Source organism: Cucumis melo, chromosome 3, assembly GCF_025177605.1.
Source record: "Cucumis melo cultivar AY chromosome 3, USDA_Cmelo_AY_1.0, whole genome shotgun sequence".
Lineage (NCBI taxonomy): Eukaryota > Viridiplantae > Streptophyta > Magnoliopsida > Cucurbitales > Cucurbitaceae > Cucumis > Cucumis melo.
The window spans coordinates 3416472-3434986 of NC_066859.1; the positions used below are offsets into that span (position 1 = coordinate 3416472).

An 18515-nucleotide genomic window follows, 5' to 3' on the forward strand; every position below is an offset into this window, starting at 1 on the left:
TTCTTAGCCAAAATGCATTTACAAACCCCAAACAAATAGATAAATCCTATCTATGAGCCACACACAGATGATCTAAACAAGATTTACTAAATTGTATATAGATTAGAATAAAGTTTTGTAAATGAATTGAGAACAAAATGAAACTAATTGAAGTTTAAATTATAGAACGTGAAGGTTAGATTTTTATTTCAAATAAATCTATAGGATGTTGAAAGAAATCTGAGATATGATTGAGTAGCAATCTTAGCTGGAGAAAAATAAATATTTAATAAAATAATAATAATAATAATACAAAATTCTTTTTTATTTTTTATTTTTTTATTTTATTATTTAAAAAAAAAAAAAAAAAAAAAAAAAGGAGTTGCATGGAATTGTAATAATGATTCATGCAATGACTTTTTCTCCAGACAAATAATATCTGACTTTTGAAAGATCAAGTTTCTTTGTCTCTTGATATTGTCTCTTCAAATACAAAAACCATCCAATTTCATACTTGAAGTCAATATATATATATATATATATATATGAAGATTGCTTTTCTTTAATTGTTAATTGAAGCTGACCTGTTATATAGCAATTATACAGAATGATATAGTGTGTTGTGCTGTCCAAAAATTTTGGGGATTATAACCTTGCGTGAATGTATAAAAGTTGTACAAAAATTTTTAATATTATTAAGATGATATGTTATTTTATTTTAAAAGAATAATACTTTTATATTACCTAACACTAGATATTTTTGTATTTGAAAAGAAATGAGTAGCGGAAATTAACCATTGAAATGGAAGCTTTGATAGATATAATAGATTCTTTCTTGATTCAAACAAAGAGGGTGAGAAATCAAATCGTGAATAGTTTGTATTCACTTATGGTATTTGGCATTAATAATTGGGATTGACAGACTTATATTGTAATGAGACAAAATATCCATTTGTTTGGATGTTTAACTGTCATACCATCGTGAGGGGCACTTCAGATAGCTATTATTCCACTTCCCTCACAACTCAAGCAATGTGGTTTATGGCAGCGGCTCTTGTTTGTTGTTATTATTTATTGCAATCCTTCAATTTAACCACGTCAACTAATATCTTTATTCTGATCAACACTCCAATAGTTTTTTTCTTTTTTCTTTTTTCTTTTTTTTTTTTTTTTTTTTTTTTTTTTGTTGAGTCTTCAGCCTAATCCTTTGGCCTACATCATCATAAATTCCAATTTTTCGGCTTCAACTCAACATGATCTCAAGCCCACTGGTTCTTGTTTTCTGTTCTTGATAAATGGGAGAAACACAATCACACTTCTCAGCTCAACACAAAGAATGATAATATCCCTAATTTTTTGAATTTCCATCACTTTCTTGAATTTCATTCACAAAATCTTAATCCTTCCTTATTATGGAGTGTGGAAGGAATCACCATTGTATGGAATGCTGCAAATTTGAGCTGTTTGTAATATGTTTTCTTCTATTCAGCCTTCCTTTACCTTCAGCAGCTCTTGGAGGAAATGAAACAGACAGGCTTGCATTGCTTTCTTTCAAATCTGAGATAACTGTAGATCCATTTGGTTTGTTCATCTCTTGGAACGAATCTGTTCATTTATGCAACTGGGTAGGTGTTAAATGCAATCCACAACAGAGAGTTACTGAGTTAAATCTTCCCTCTTATCAATTCAATGGTAAATTATCACCTTCTATAGGGAACTTGAGTTTCCTTACGACATTAAACCTCCCTAACAATAGCTTTGGTGGGGAAATTCCACAAGAGATAGGCAGCTTGAGCAAGCTGCAAGAATTGGACTTCAGAAACAATAACTTTGTTGGGGAAATTCCCATTACCATATCAAATTGCTCAGAGCTTCATTACATTGGATTGTTAAACAACAATCTAACTGGCTTGCTGCCAATGGAACTTGGGTTGTTAACCAAGCTCGAAGTATTTCAGTGTTCTTCCAACGAACTGTTTGGAGAAATACCTGAAACATTTGGAAATCTGTCGTCTCTCAAGGAGTTCTGGGGTACCTTGAATAACTTCCATGGCAATATTCCAAGTAGTTTTGGGCAGCTGAGGAATTTGACAGCTCTTGTTATTGGGGCAAACAAGTTGTCAGGTACTATTCCTTCCTCAATCTACAATATTTCCTCTATGAGAATCTTATCGTTACCTGTGAATCAACTTGAGGGTGGGCTTCCCACAGATTTAGGCTTCATATTCCCAAATCTTCAGGTTTTAAAAATCCACACCAATCAATTCAGTGGACCAATTCCTTTTACACTGTCCAATGCTTCAAAGCTAGAGGAGTTCGTGATCTCAAAGAACATGTTTTCTGGGAAGGTGCCTAGCTTCGCGAGCACAAGGCATTTAGAGGCTTTTGGAATAGATAGAAACAATCTTGGATATGGGAATGTTGATGACTTGAATTTTCTGTTTCCTCTTGTTAACTGTACCAATTTGAGTTCTATAATCATCAGTGACAACAATTTTGGTGGGCCACTACCTGAGTATATAAGCAACTTCTCTACAAAGCTCAGGATTATGGGATTTGGTCGGAATCAGATTCATGGAACAATTCCAACAGAGATTGGAAATCTCTTTCAGTTAGAGGCATTAGGACTGGAGACAAACCAATTGACTGGTTCTATACCAAGCTCATTAGGCAAACTACATAAACTGAATGATTTGTTTTTGAATATGAATAAACTCTCGGGGACAATCCCAGAATCTCTTGGAAACTTGTCTGCACTTGGGAGATGCAATCTTAGGTTAAACAATTTAACTGGAGCAATACCACCAAATCTAGGACAAAGCCAAACTCTGCTAATGCTGGCACTTTCTCAGAACCAATTATCTGGCGCAATACCAAAAGAATTGTTGAGTATATCATCTTTATCAATTGCTCTAGATCTGTCTGAGAATTATTTGACTGGCTCCATTCCATTGGAAGTGGGAAAGTTGGTAAACCTTGGTTATTTGCATATTTCTGATAACATGTTAACTGGGGTTATTCCCTCTACTCTCGGTGCTTGTACGAGCTTAGAAGATCTTTACTTGGATGGAAATTTCCTTGAGGGTCCTATACCTGAGTCTTTGAGTTCTTTGAGAGGTATCGAAGAACTCGACCTTTCGCGCAACAATTTGTCAGGGAAAATTCCAACTTATTTGCAGGAGTTTGAAGTTCTGAGCTATTTAAATTTATCTTTCAACAATTTGGAAGGTGAAGTTCCTACTCAAGGAGTGTTCAAAAATACAACTGCGTTTTCAATTCTCGGAAATAAGCAACTTTGCAATGGTATAAATGAATTAAATCTACCCAGATGCAGTTTGGATTATCCCAGAAAGCAGAAGTTAACTACCAAATTGAAAATAATTATCTCAGTTGTTAGTGGATTGGTCGGAGCCCTTCTGATCATTTGTTGTCTGCTCTTTTTCTGGTCAAGGAAGAAAAGAAATAAGTCTGATTTGAGTCCATCACTGAAGGCTTCTTATTTTGCTGTGTCTTATAATGACCTCCTTAAAGCCACCAATGAGTTTTCTCCAGACAATCTAATTGGAGTTGGCGGTTATGGGTCCGTCTATAAAGGAATCCTTAGTCAAGATGAAAGTGCTGTTGCGGTTAAAGTGTTCAACCTTCAACATAGGGGAGCTTCTAAGAGTTTTCTGGCAGAATGTGAAGCCCTTAAGAACATTAGACATCGGAATCTTGTCCGAATTCTTTCTGCTTGCTCAGGAGTCGATTTTCAAGGAAACGATTTTATGGCATTGGTTTTTGATTTCATGGTTAATGGCAGCCTAGAGAAGTGGCTGCATCCAGTTGATAATTTGAACCAGGAAGGGGAGGAAAGGTATTTAAATATTATGCAAAGGCTAGATATTGCCATCGATGTGGCTAGTGCTCTGGATTATCTGCATAATGGTAGCCCCATGCCGATAGCTCACTGTGACTTAAAGCCAAGCAATGTTCTTTTGGATGCTGACATGACTGCTCATGTTGGAGATTTTGGATTGGCAAAATTTATGGCTGAAACTTCCTTTCAGAACAGATCAACCGAAAGCGGATCCATTGGCATACGAGGCACGGTTGGATATGCTCCTCCAGGTAACTTGGATCTTTTTTTTTCTCCAGCTGATCATATATTATCTCTATGCATGTTTTAGCTCTGCTTGCTTTCATGGTTCCTTGCACTACTTCATCGTCTCTACTAAAGCCATAAATTTGAAGTCCATACTCAAAACTATTTCTAAAGTTCAATTCCTTGGGTCCAAACAAGATTCAAAATTATTTTCTTTCAGAAATTAAGTTCTGTATGACTTTTCTGAAAGACTAGTTTTTAATACTAACTCTTTCTTCGACTGTCCCTGAACAAATGTAGAGTATGCCATGGGAAGCAAGGTTTCAACATACGGTGATGTGTACAGTTACGGCATCCTATTGTTGGAGATGTTCACTGGAAAGAGTCCAACTGATAATACGTTCAAAGATGGATTAACCTTGAACAACTATGTTCTTACTGCCTTACCTGAAAGGGTACAAGAAATAGCAGATCCAACAATGGGCATTCAAGAACTGAAGGGAACGGGAAACAAAAATCTTATTTTTGAGGCTAATCAATCGCTCAGAATTAAAGAATGCTTGTTTTCCATTTTCAGCATAGGAGTTGCATGTTCTGCACAAATGCCTAATCAGAGAATGGATATCAGTGATGTTGTTTCCCAACTATGCCTTGCAAGAGATAATTTTTCACAGGGCTTACGAGCACAATACCTTGTCGAAAATGAGCAAGCTGTCAATCCTCCCTAATCATTACCTTCTGTAAAACCATGTCCTGAGGTCGTAATTTGTTAATGATTTTTAGTGGATTCATGTCGCTATCTCAGACAATATTCGATTTTCTTAGGTAAATCAGGTATAGATGAGATAGATATGAAATACCATATATTTGTATTCCTTTTGGAAAAAAACACTATGTTAATTTAGAGTGATACATTAGCACTAAGGTTATTAACAAAGAAAACAACACAAAGAACAGTAGAAACAGAGAACATAACACAGCCAAGTTGGTAATCCTATTTGGTGCAACTACACCTATATTTGGTGGCTTTGAGCTCAATCAAAAAGATAATTTATTTAGATTCAAAACGATTCATGAGTACAGTGTTTGGGGGGCTTTGAGCCTAATAAAAAAAAGATAATTTATTGAGATTCAAAACGATTCATGAGTACAGTGTTTTGACAAGACTAATAGCCTTGAAACCCTTCCAATCTACCAATCTAGGTCTTCGGTCTATACTTCCCCGAGATTGGGTACTTCATGCTTCTTCCTTTTGTCATCCTGTATAGGCTCCCCTGAATGAAACACCATTGAATTCTCTCAAAAAGTTAGGCTCCCTTAACCATATGAATGTTTTCACTCCGGTGCATTATAAAGTCATTAACCAAGTGCTCAACACTTACGCACCATACAACTGTGTTTGTTAAGAACTCATCGTTGACCTCTAGTCCAAAAAGAGTAAAATAAAAAAAGCAGTACTTTTGACTCTCGGCTTGTGTATATATAACTTACGCTCCAAATTAGGTCAAAAGCCAGAGATGCCAAATCTTCTAGAATCTCAAAAAGGACTAAATCTCCTAGGTCCTTTCAAAAAAAGATAAAGATATTATTTAAAACCTAAAAGAACCTGGAAATTCGTTCATTAGACAAAAGGAATAAAGGAAATTTGTACACCAAATCCATAACACCTTTTTATGCAAAGAAGATTGAAAGTTGTGCAAAAACGTAAAATCCTTTAACATTTCTGTTTTGAAGTTTGGTCACATCAGCAAACTAACAAACTTACTTTAGTTTTGGTGTAGTGAAACAAATACAGATGTAATGAACTGAAGGTTTGATCTTCCTTACATTTGTTGGAAGGCTAAGCTAGCTTGTGAAACAAATAGTTTGAGTGTACAGAGTTTGAGATTGCTAGTATAAAAAAGTTTAGAATCGCATCAAACTCTGTTTTAGAACATAATTATGATTTGTGAACTTGTCATAAAAAAACACTGATTAATATCTCTTATGCCACAATTCTTTCGTTATAATGACAAGAGACCAAGCTCAAGAGTGATCACTTATTAACAAAAGCGGACTCTGCCAAGGCAATGGCACGAGCAAGAGCAGCAGCTTTGTTTTGGCATTCTTGATGTTCATCTTCAGGACTACTATCAGCCACTATCCCAGCACCAGCTTGAAGATGAGCAATCCATTCCCGACGCTGGTTCACATCCTTGTATGAGTACATTGTGTCGTAATGAGCTGATGTTGGAAATACAATAGTTCGAAGAGCCAGTGCTATGTCCATATCACCATTAAAAGACACAGTACCAAATCCACCACTATATGGGCCTCGTCTTGTTGTCTCCAATTCATCGATTAACTCCATGGCCTTGACCTGTATCACAACAATAGGTAAGGTGATAAACGTAAACAAGGATCTAGCCAGGGTGTTCCTATAATACTTAGTTGTCAAGAAAACTCATCAAATATTAAATTTTAGGTGGATGATGCTATTATAGTTTAGACTCATTTTCTTCTCTTTTTCTAACTCAATGACACCACTAGGCAAAAACATAATGATTTAAGGCAACTTATAAAACAAACAGTAACAAAAAAGACCAATCGAGAAACCTTGGGCGCTCCGCTAACGGTTCCAACGGGTAATGCAGCTTGCAAGGCATCCCAGCTTGTTAGATGGTCATGTAACTCTCCTGTTACCTACACAAAGGAATCATAGTTGCATCACTTTAATGTGAAATTTGTTGTTCTCGTCTTTCATCTACATGGGAAGGTACCATATTCTTACCGTGGAGCTTATGTGCATTACATGCGAATACCGTTCGATATTCATAAGTTTTTCCACCTTCACCGAGCTATTTTTTGACACCTACATCACCATCACTGATTTATGTTACTAACACTGAAATTAATGTACTGAAGCTTTCATAATTATATATGAACTTTGAAAACACAATTCTTTTCTTCCTTGTTTCATATCATCTCATGTCATAAAAGTTAACTTTAAATGATAAAATAGAACCTTTCCAACATCATTCCGAGCTAAATCAACCAGCATGATGTGTTCTGCACACTGTTTTGCATCATCCAGTAACTGCTTCTCCAACATTTCATCTTCTTTTTCTGTCTTCCCTCGTCGAACTGTTCCAGCCAATGGGCGATTTACAATCTTATTCTATTGAAAACAAGATTTGTTGTTATAATGTTTCATACTAAACAGCTTAGTAAAAGAAAAAACAACTACAATTTTGTTACCTTTTTAACACGAGTAAGAATTTCAGGACTAGAACCAACCAATGTGCAACCTCTAGCCTAAACAAGAATGTATAGCATGAACAACATGAAGAAAAAAAATAGCTTGGTAAGAACATGTTAGAATTAAAAATTTGTACTAAGAGAGAACATTACTTGCAAGTAAGCCATATATGGACTCGGATTGACAATTCTCAATGCTCTATAGATTTCAAAAGGATTGGCAAAAGTCCGATACTCAAAACGCTGACTTAGAACTATCTGGAAGATATCTCCTGCAAGAATATGTTCTTTTGCCCGAAGCACGGCTGCTTTGTATGAGTCACTAGTCATGTTTGATTTCTTCAAGGACGGACCGAATTGCCGAGTATTCAAGTTGACAAAACCTGGACTCAGCCTTGGACTGAATGAAAATTCAAACTAACTGATGTTAAATGTTTCAACAGTCATCTAAAATGAAAGCACAATTATACTCACTGGTCACCATCTTGAAATTTCTTTGCTAGAATGTCCAAACGCTTTACTCCATCTTCATAAGCATTCTCCACTGACAAAAATCCATCAAGCTCCACCCAAAGTATTATACTGACTTTCTGAGTTTCAAAACTTTATATCAGCAATAGAGTAGAGCAACTTCATTCACATCAATAAGAAGACATACATTTATGGATAGACATCAAATAGATGCGAATTTCTGTAATCATACTCATAGTGAGCAGTATATGAGAATTGGTATATGTGTTTAGAAGAAGGAAATCAAATATGCACCTTTTCAACATGATCAAACACAACAACCTCGTCATAGAGACCTAGATGAAAGTCAGCAAGATTTCTGTCATCCTTAGGAGCTCCTGAGAATGGCAGTTTTTTGCTCTCCACGTATCGCATTGTATCGTACGAGAAATAACCTACCCATCCACCTATTCACACACCAACACCACAAGTGTTAAATATAACCATAACCCAACAACTTAAGTTTCTAAGTTCAAGTTGATTGGTGATGGTCACAATTTCATAGAGGGTTTTTATTATCACAAGCAAAATCTAGGAGCAAACAAACACTTCAAACCACATTTAAAATACTCGTAATGTTCATAATACAATCAAAAGTTTCACATTGGATAAATAAGAGGATGATTGCGGGTTTAGTGAAGACAACTATCTCTAATAGTATAAGGCCTTTTGAATAAAACCAAGAGTAAAACCACAAAGGTCTATGCCTAAAACCACGGAGGACTGCCTTTTAAGGACAACTAATGTCTGTTGTCCCTAACAAACACATTATATCAACAAAAATACATTTTTAGCCAAAATTTTCTTCTGTGTACTTAACAAGACATCATTGAACTAACAAGAAAAAGAACATAGACAAATTTTACCACAAAATGTGTCTGGAAGTCCACCAATTGATTTAGGTTTCCATTTCTCTGAGATTTTGATTGGAACCATGAATGGATCATCAACAAATTCCTCAGTCAATCTCCCTTTCTTGTGATCTAAAATAGTGATTTTATTCTCCTTTGCCACTATTTCCATAGTTGGTTGAGCTCCCAGCACACTATAACGACCCTGTGATAAAGAAAATGGTATGAAAATCTAGAGAATGAGAAGGGAAGTTATAAAATATGTTGGAATATTGTCCTAAATCTCATATCTTGTGCCAACAACAGTCAAGCGCAGGATCTCGTTTAACTTGTATTTGCTATATATATATGTTATTTACAACTTTGACCCTAGAGTTCATGGGAGTGAATTATATAAACTCTCTAAGTCCAATCCAAAGCACATTTTATCTATATTATGAATTTTCTAGATGTAGTTAACACATTGTTAACGAACTACGTGATTTTTTTATTGCTTTATGATTTTTGTTTTCTTTATTTGTCGATTACATAAGAAGATAAAACTGGAAAATAGTGAAAAAACATTGTGAAGCATAAACGAACCTGAGAATTAGACTCGACGGACTCGAAAAGAAAGCTTGGAGAATCCCAATCATTTTCTTTGACTAGACGACGATATGCTAGAATTGGGTCAAGTTGATCGCCAAAAATGCATCGAGAAAGGGGGACCAAGTTACCATGTTTTGATGCTTCTATAAACTCTGCTGCTTCAACACCTAAAACAACACAAGAAATTCCCATGATGATTTTTACATTTCAATGAAATGACACTCTTCCTTTTTATAACTATAATATAATGTTAGAGTTGTGTCGAGAATACGAATTACTAACTTCTCAGACAATAGTATATATTATTAGGCAAAAACATTGTATTGATTTTTATTAGTTTGTTATGCTCGTGTTAACTTTAATTTCTTTTCATACTTTCTAAAAAAGAATCGTCATTTACAAAATATAGTAAATTTTCAGATTATATCGATCATAGACATTGATATACTTTTTCTATCCAAAATTTTGGTGTATGTTGTAAATATTTTAGTTTATTTTATTATATTTAAAAAACGCCCCTAAAAATTCAATTTGTTTCTTTATGTTTTTATTTATTTTAATAAGTCAACCCACAATTTATTAAGGGGAAACATATTAATTGTCTATAAAGTAAAAAATTAGACCTAGTATTTTGTAATTAAGTTAACTCTGTTTTTTTAAAAAAAATAAATAAATAAAATTAAGTTAACCCAAAATTATGTTTGTATTAAAATATTGGGAATGACAACTTCATAAAAATACCATATTTAAAAGTTTTAAAAAGGATACCAAATTTAAATACCTTTTATTATAAAAGTTTGAGAGACTTGAAACTAAGATGTCTTCTTCCAATTTATATTTAAAAAAAGGACAAAATAATTGAATATTTTATAAATTCATAACAATTAGTATTGTAAGCATTTAATTGTATTTCCAAAACCATTTTAATCAAGTGGTTAATTTATATTGTTACTAAAATAAAAGAAAATGTTTGTATTTGCATTCAATAGGGCCTAAACTTTAAAAGAATATCAAATTGGCCTCTAACTTCTTTTTTCTTCTTATTATTATTATTATTTGTTAATCTTGTGTATAATTTCTCAACATTTCAATAGATTTGTTGAATAAATCAACCAACAAACCAAAATTAAAAGTTTAAACTTCCATTCAACACAAAGTCTAACTTAATTTCTTTTTTCAAACATATTATTAGTTTCTAAAAGCACTAAATTGTTATAATTTTATAAGACATTTTCCTGCTTTAAGAATTAATCAAACAAAAAGGAAAAAAAAAAATCAATTAGACATTACTTTAAAAAAGTTAAAGAAAAATCTATGATATAATACATTTTTTGTTCCAAAATTTTGGGTCTAATCTCTAACATTTGATCATTTAGTTTTGAGCTTGACTTCAATTTAATTCTTAAATTTCAAAATGTTATTTAAAAGAAAAATTGAGGTTAAAAATGTAAAATCATAAAAAATAAAATTTTTTCAAATATGTAAGTAAAAATATAAAATAAAATAAGATAAGTATTTTATATATTCTAACAAAAAAAAAACGAAATGAAGAAATAAAGGGGAAAATAACAAAAAGCAAATTACCGGAAGAGTTGGAAGTTGCGGTGGAAAGAACGGAAGAGACAAAGGTTGGGAAACTCTTGAGCGACGTAGACCGGAAAGGCGAGGCGAAGGGAGATCGAGGAGGACATGGAAAGAACCCGCGGGCAGTGGTGTGGGCGGAAGTAGTGTGGACAGAAGTAATACAGCGTTGGGGGTGCGGGGAGGGGAGGAGAAAGGTGGGATGAGAGAGGGTGTTAATAAAAGATTGCATTTTCATTAATAAGTTGGGAGGATGAATTTAAAATGTTAATAAGGAGGTTCCTAATTATATATATATATATATATGGATTTATTCATCTTCCACATCACACATTGCATGTAACGGTCCACACTATAATCAAATTTTCATGACCGTTTTTTATTTTTTTTAGAGTTTTGGTTGATGATGAATGAACCTTATAAAATTATTTTGTTAATTGGTTCATCTCAATTCCTTTTTTATTTTATTTTTTTCTTTACCCTTTTTTTTTATTATTATTATTAAGTTTTAGCTCTCTCTCTATTTTCATCAATTTCGGGTTTAACCTTTTTCTTCCACCAACTTATAAAAATCACTACTCAACTATAATCGTAGTTTAAATTTGATCGTTGAACTAGCAAGCGATGAAAATGAAACCTTCAAACTTATACGAATTTTACGATTTCTATGATTATTTGAACTTTTTAGGGTTTGGTTTTAACCTTATGTATTCTTATAAAATTTTAAGACCGTTTGCATTGTCTTTTTGAAAAAAATTTAAAAAAAACTTATTTTTCTTTGAAGTTGTTATCAAATATAGCAAAATGAATTAAAATATAAAGATATATTACTATTTCTACTGTTTGTGTCAATTTTGGTCATTGTGATATTTGTCTATGTTTGGAAATACTTATCAAATATTTTGATTTTTTTTAAAAATAATTTATCTTTTAAATTAAACATTTGAAAATATATTCTAAAACTCTTTTTAAATCGGAATGCTCAATTTTCACACTTAAAGTTTGAGGATATTGTTCTAACTACCGTGTACGTTTATACCATTTCTCATATATGTAAATTTAGTTTTACTTTTAATAAATTTTAACATTAGTCCATTATATTTTTCTCTCAAGAAAGTTTTTTAGAAAACTAATGTAAATTTTATGGAATTTGGCAAAAAAATAATATATAGACAATGAGATTTTATTGTGAATAAAGATGTCAATTTAATTTACGGGATCGAAGGCCCGCCTTGAATGGAAGAGGAATCCCCGATTACACGAGAAATGGGGGAGGAAATTTTTTTTCCTCATTGGAAACACGGGGCTAGAGATGGGGAATACATTCCCCGCTCCCCCCACGCCTCGTCCTGAACATAAATATACTTAATATAAATAAATAAGTAAATATATATATATAATGAAATATAAATATAATATTTATTTATTTACTTACTTAACTAAGAAGATGTAAAAGATTTAAAAAAAAACTATTTTGATATTCTTCTTTTCTTTTTTTTTTCTCTACTCCATTTCCTTTTTTTTTTCTAATGTCATTTATATGTTGTAAACTTTTCTTAAAAAGTATAACATATGTTGTGCTTTGACGTGTGATTTGATCTTTTTTTTTTATGGAATTTTGAATTTTATGGATGAATTTCTAAATGTATATTCGAATAGTTGAATTTTTATTTTTATCAACAATGAGAAGATGACATTTTGAATTGTTTTAATTAAGAAAATTGATAATATTCTATAAAAAATAAAACAACATTGTAAATGTATATACATTTCAAGTAAACGTGGATTGAAAAATGAGATTAAACTTTAATAAAAAAAAAAGACGACGAATCCCCACCCCGTTCCCCACCAAAAATTGGTGGGGATGAGAAATGGGATAGGAGGGCGGGGATAAGGACGGAGAGTGGCATCCTCAGCCCCGCCCCATGGACATCTCTAATTGTGAACAAATTAGTTTAGGCAAAGTTAATAAAAATCTAAATTTACTAAAAGTACAATAATGGACTAAATTTGAACGATATTAAAAATACATGACACAGTTTAAAACACCCCAAATCAAAGTATGTTATCATATATTCTACTTTTTCTTTTAATATTATGGATCGAGTAGCTAGTATGATTCAAATATCATGAATTTTTTAGTATGATTCAAATCATGAATTTTTTATCATTATCACATTCATATGTTAAGTAGTTGAGCTATGTTCACTTTGACCACCTAATATTAAATAGTAAGCCTTTATTATACGACCTAAATCATTATCTATATATCATTATTTGATATAATTAATGAAATGATCCCCTTATTTATTTTTGTTTTTGGTGGAACTACCCTATATATTTACTTTAATGGATATGGAGATTGAAATAAATTCCAAGTTTTAGGATATCGACCCCTTGATAACTAAAAATTGAGCAAAACCTTTAGTTACATTTATTGAATGTAGCTTAGCATGCAATTCATAATCCCTATCATGGCTACCCAAGGGATGATAATAAAATTAAAGGAAATTTCATGTGCTGATAAAGAAGAGAAACGATGATAAAGAGCCGTCTCCAAATGATGTTTTGAGCAAAACCTTTAGTTACATTTGTGCATTTTTAGGATGAGATATCCAAAACTTGCTGATAAAGAGCCATTTCCAAACGATGTTTTGACACAAGCTTTGGGTACACAAGAGAGTAGTGGACGTGTACGTGGAGTTGACGGGTTTGTCACCCCAAGTACTTATTTTCACACAGCAAAACGCTCAAAGAAACAGAATGAAGAAATTGACAAGCTTAGTGAAGAGAATGAAAAGCTTCGTTTGAGAGTTCAAGAATTAGAGAATATTCACATATCAACACAATCTACACCGACGTCTGCACATGGATCTTGCTCCAGACCAAGATTGGAATACGATATTCAATGTAAAAAAATGTGGAAAAGAAGGTAGTTAAAGAGGAGGTGAATGTAGATGTGATTATTTTGAATGATCTACAAGAGGATGCTATAGAGGTAATTAGTTATGTTTTGGCACAACTTGATGCATGAGTTTCTATAAGTCTTATTAAGTTTATTAATGTTGGATTTGTCTTTCTTAGGTTCGTAATGAAAAAGAAGTTAAATATGAAGATGCCACTACCTTTGAAGATAATACTCAGATTTGCTGAAAAGGTAATGGACAAAGATTCAGGGATTCGTTACCAACTACCATTCTCGTTGTTTGGTATCGGTAGGAAGACGTGTGTTCTTCGAGAAGATATTATTGATTTTTGTAACATGCAAGAAGTGAAGACTTTGACATTGGTTGCATATATGGCGTAAGTACTCATTCATCCACTCCAATCTTTTTATATAAATACTTGTTTATTGATTTCTCTATCTTTCTTAGGTATTTGCATTCACAAGATGAACTTTCAAATTACATCTTCATTGATCCATCCCTTATATCTATTGGACACAGCACCCAAGATGTTAGAGCTCGCAATCTTTGCAGTAGATTAATGGCTTCAAAACCAAACCAACTCGTTCTTGCTCCATTCAATCCAGGGTAAGTAATTACTATACTAATCAATGAATTATGTGAAGACAATCTTGTGGTTGTAGTGGTGGTAGTGGTGGGTTATGAAATTAAATTATATGAAAACAATCTACTTTATTCTTTCTATGTAGTGGTCATTGGGCACTTCTAGCTATTAACGCATATGATGAGACAGTCTATTATCTTAACTCACTTCGAACAACATCAAGAGTAGATATTAGATATGTCACTGACACGTAAGTAAGCTTTCTTCATATATGATGTTTTCCATCTTAAAGTTTACTTCATTATAACGTCTAGTTGTATGTTGGTATTAGGGCTATTACCATCTTCCGATCTCAGAAGAATATTCAAACAAGTCGTAAACAACCAATATGGAAAACAGTGAAGGTAAGTGTACACATATTTCTTGGCAATATGCATTATATTGGGTAGTATGTGATTGTTTCTTCACAATATGCACTATTTTGGATACTATGTAATTGTTTCTTGGCAATAGGAATACTATGTGGTTGTTTCTTGGAAATATGTATTATATTGGGTAGTATGTGGTTGTTTCTTGGAAATATGCATTATATTGGGTACTATGTGTGGTTTCTTGGCAATATGCATTATATTGGGTACTATGTATTTACGATGTCTTTTGCAAGTTGGAGTAGTTGAATGTAGATACTATGTGATGAGATACATGAGAGATATAATCACCAATGGGAGCATAATAGTCACAGATTTGGTAAGTAGTGTTTAAATGATTGTTTGAATTATTTTATAAATTAAATTCAAGTAATCAAAGTATTAACTTCAATATTTTGGGTTTTATATCAGATTGATACTAGGACCTCATACAGTCAACTCGAGTTGGACGAAGTACGAATGGAGCTTGCTGATTTTTTGGATGGCCACATGTGAAATGGTCATAACTAAGTTCTTTTTGGGTTAGATAGACAAATTTTGTTGATACTGGATATATGTGAACTAGTTTTATTGTTATTTTGTTGATACTGAATATATAGGTGAACTAGTTTTGTTGATATTTTGTTGATAGTGGGATATAGGTGAACTAGTTTTGATATGGTAACGACACCTTTAGGCTACATATATATTTTGTTTATATATCGACACATTGATGGAAAGTTTAGGCTATTGTTAGAAGTTTGGGCTACACACACACACACACACACACACACACACACACACACACACACACACACACACACACACACACACACACACACACACACACACACACACACACACACACACACACACACACACACACACACACATATATATATATATGTTGTAATTAACTATGTAATCACCAACTTATATATGTGGTTTATTGATATATCTATGCAATTTCTTTGATGGAAAGTTTGAGTTGATTTCAAATTTTTAATTGATGTGTATTTTAATATTGTTGGACTTCAAAACAGGTGAATGATAAAATATATGGATATTTCAAAATATATAATTTTTTATTTGAACAAACCTTATATACTTGATACCTATAAACTGTCAAGTATAATTTCACTTGACGTGTAAAACATGTCAAAAATAAAACCCCATTATTCTTGACACAGGATTATTTGACGCATAAACACTGTCAAGTATAATTCCATAATTGACGTGTTTTAAATGTCAAGTATAATTATACTTGACACTTCGAAACTGTCAAAAATAAACCCCTTATTCTTGACACTGGATTAGTTGACGCATAAAAACTGTCAAGTATAAGTATACTTGACACGTAAAAACTGTCAAGTAAACCTTCCTTATTCTTGACACTGGATTAGTTGACACATTTCAAAACGTCAAGTAAACCAATACTTGACAGTTAAAAGGCATCAACTAATCACAGTTTTGTAGTAGTGAAAAGGAAATTTCACCGAAATAAGTTCAAAATTGCTTGGGATGAAGGACGACTCTTTAAGAAGTACACCTTTAATGATGGATGAAAACAACCGTACAAAAGATCAATTAATTAAAGTGATCATCTTTTTTCCTTACTTATATTGCAATTATTTACTAGCTTTATTAAAAGAATAATGACTCTCAATTTATACTGCAATCATCTTATATTTAAATTTTTTTCTTCATTGGCAACACGGGCTAGAGATGGGGAATACATTCCCCACTTCTGCCCATGCCTCGCCCCGAACATAAATATACTTAATATAAATAAATAAGTATATATATATATATATATATATATATATATATATATAATATTTATTTATTTACTTACCTAATAATATGTAAAAGATTTAAAAAAAACTATTTTGATATTCTTCTTTTTTTTTTCTCTACTCCATTTCTTTTTTTTTTCCCTAATGTCATTTCTATGTTGTAAACTTTTCTTAAAAAGTATATGTATGTATGTGTTGTGCTTTGACTTGTGATTTGTAAACTTTTCTTTAAAAAATATGTTTTACGTCTTAAAAAAATATGATATAATTGGAAGCTTTGTTAGAATACTTATGGATTGATCTTTTTTTTTTTATTGTATGGAAAATTGAAATTTATGGATGAATTTCTAAATGTATATTCAAATAGTTGAATTTTTATTTTTATCAACAATGAGAAGATGACATTTTGAATTGTTTTAAATAATAAATTGATAATATTCTATCAAAAATAAAACAACATTGTAAATGTATATACATTTCAAGTAAACGTTGATTGAAAAATGAGATTAAACTTTAAAAGAAAAAAAAAAGACGACGAATCCCCGCCCCGTTCTCCACGAAAAAAATTGGTGGAGATGAGAAATGGGATAGGAGGGCGGGGACAGGGACGAAGAATGGCATCCCCAGCCCCGCCCCATGGACATCTCTAATTGTGAACATATTGGTTTAGACAAAGTTAATAAAAATCTAAATTTACTAAAAGTACAATGGACTAAATTTGAACAATATTAAAAATACATGACATAGTTTAAAACACCCCAAATCAAAGTATGTTATCATATAGTCTACTTTTTCTTTTAATATTATGGATCGAGTAGTTAATATGATTCGAATCATGAATTTTTTATATTATCACATTTAGCTTAACTAGTTAAGCTATGTTCACTTTGACCACCTAATATTAGTTACAATCATAAATACCTAAATCATTATCTATATTTCATTATGTGATATAATTAATGAAACGATCCCTTATTTATTTTTGTTTTTGGTGGAACTACCCTATATATTTACTTTAATGGATATGGAGATTGAAATAAATTCCAAGTTTTAGGATATCGACCCCTTGATAACTAAAAATTGAGCAAAACCTTTAGTTGCATTTATTGAATGTAGCTTAGCATGCAATTCATAATATCCCTATCATGGCCACCCAAGGGATGATAATAAAAAGGAAATTTCACCGAAATAAGTTCAAAATTGCTTGGGATGAAGGACGGCTCTTTAAGAAGTACACCTTTAATGATGGGTGAAAACAACCCTACAAAACATCAATTAATTAAAGTGATCATCTTTTTTCCTTACTTATATTGCAATTATTTTCTAGCTTTATTAATGACTCTCAATTTATGGTTGTGGGATGAGATTCACAGATGAAAATAAGGAAATTCTTCGATTATGCAGTCATATTTCTGTTGGCTAGCTATAATAATAACGGAGACGTTGATTAATTGTTTGTTCGTTTCACATACATATGAATAATGATTATAAGGCGGATTCTAAAAAATCTGTTTTTTCTTAGTAATGATTTGGGTTTTTCTTTAGTATAAGAGTTGAGTTTTTAACCAAATTGGAATAAAAACAAAATTTTAAAAAGCTTTTGAGAAAAAAAAAAAAAAAAAGAAAGAAAGAAACAAGAAATTTAGAGATGAAATGAATATTCATACCTCAATTTTCAAAGATAACCTAGATAATTATTTGATTGATAAAATATTGTGTGTCTTTCCATTAGAAGAATAAGGAAATAAATACATAGCTAACACAATAAAATAAGGCAACAACTAAATAAGGTCAATAATTAAATAAGGCAAGAGATGAATTTACACCCCCTGAATCGAATAATTTACATTTATAGATTAAAAAAATAAAAAACTAAATGGTTATCGAAATGAATCAAAAATATTTTTTTCAGTTTTTTAAATAGGTTAAATACTTAAATTAATAACAAGTTTGATTTTCTAAATATTTAGAG

The 18515-nt window shown here is 32.0% G+C and overlaps 2 protein-coding genes across 2 annotated transcripts; one reads left to right on the forward strand and one right to left on the reverse strand.

Moving 5' to 3' along the window:
* The first annotated feature begins 1096 nt into the window (after positions 1 to 1096).
* Positions 1097 to 4987, forward strand: LOC103485568 (probable LRR receptor-like serine/threonine-protein kinase At3g47570). The gene is made up of 2 exons (XM_008443237.3): positions 1097 to 4089; positions 4364 to 4987. The coding sequence occupies exons 1-2, from the start codon at positions 1392 to 1394 to the stop codon at positions 4789 to 4791; spliced, it is 3126 nt and encodes a 1041-aa protein (XP_008441459.2). The 5' UTR covers positions 1097 to 1391; the 3' UTR covers positions 4792 to 4987.
* An 877-nt stretch (positions 4988 to 5864) lies between these two features.
* Positions 5865 to 11076, reverse strand: LOC103485570 (anthranilate synthase alpha subunit 1, chloroplastic). Its single transcript, XM_008443238.2, has 11 exons — positions 10834 to 11076; positions 9244 to 9416; positions 8677 to 8866; positions 8066 to 8217; positions 7775 to 7890; positions 7454 to 7700; positions 7301 to 7357; positions 7068 to 7220; positions 6834 to 6914; positions 6659 to 6745; positions 5865 to 6422 (listed from the first exon to the last, which is right to left on the reverse strand). The coding sequence occupies exons 1-11, from the start codon at positions 11066 to 11068 to the stop codon at positions 6099 to 6101; spliced, it is 1815 nt and encodes a 604-aa protein (XP_008441460.2). The 5' UTR covers positions 11069 to 11076; the 3' UTR covers positions 5865 to 6098.
* Between the last annotated feature and the right edge of the window lie 7439 nt (positions 11077 to 18515).

Coding starts and splice junctions, on each gene's coding strand:
- LOC103485568 (XM_008443237.3), top strand. CDS start 1,392: ATGGAGTGTGGAAGGAATCACCATTGTATGGAATGCTGCAAATTTGAG. Junction 4,090..4,363: donor GGTTGGATATGCTCCTCCAG/GTAACTTGGATC, acceptor GAACAAATGTAG/AGTATGCCATGGGAAGCAAG.
- LOC103485570 (XM_008443238.2), bottom strand. CDS start 11,068: ATGAAAATGCAATCTTTTATTAACACCCTCTCTCATCCCACCTTTCTC. Junction 6,746..6,833: donor TAATGCACATAAGCTCCACG/GTAAGAATATGG, acceptor TCCTTTGTGTAG/GTAACAGGAGAGTTACATGA. Junction 6,423..6,658: donor CCGTTAGCGGAGCGCCCAAG/GTTTCTCGATTG, acceptor GTTGTGATACAG/GTCAAGGCCATGGAGTTAAT.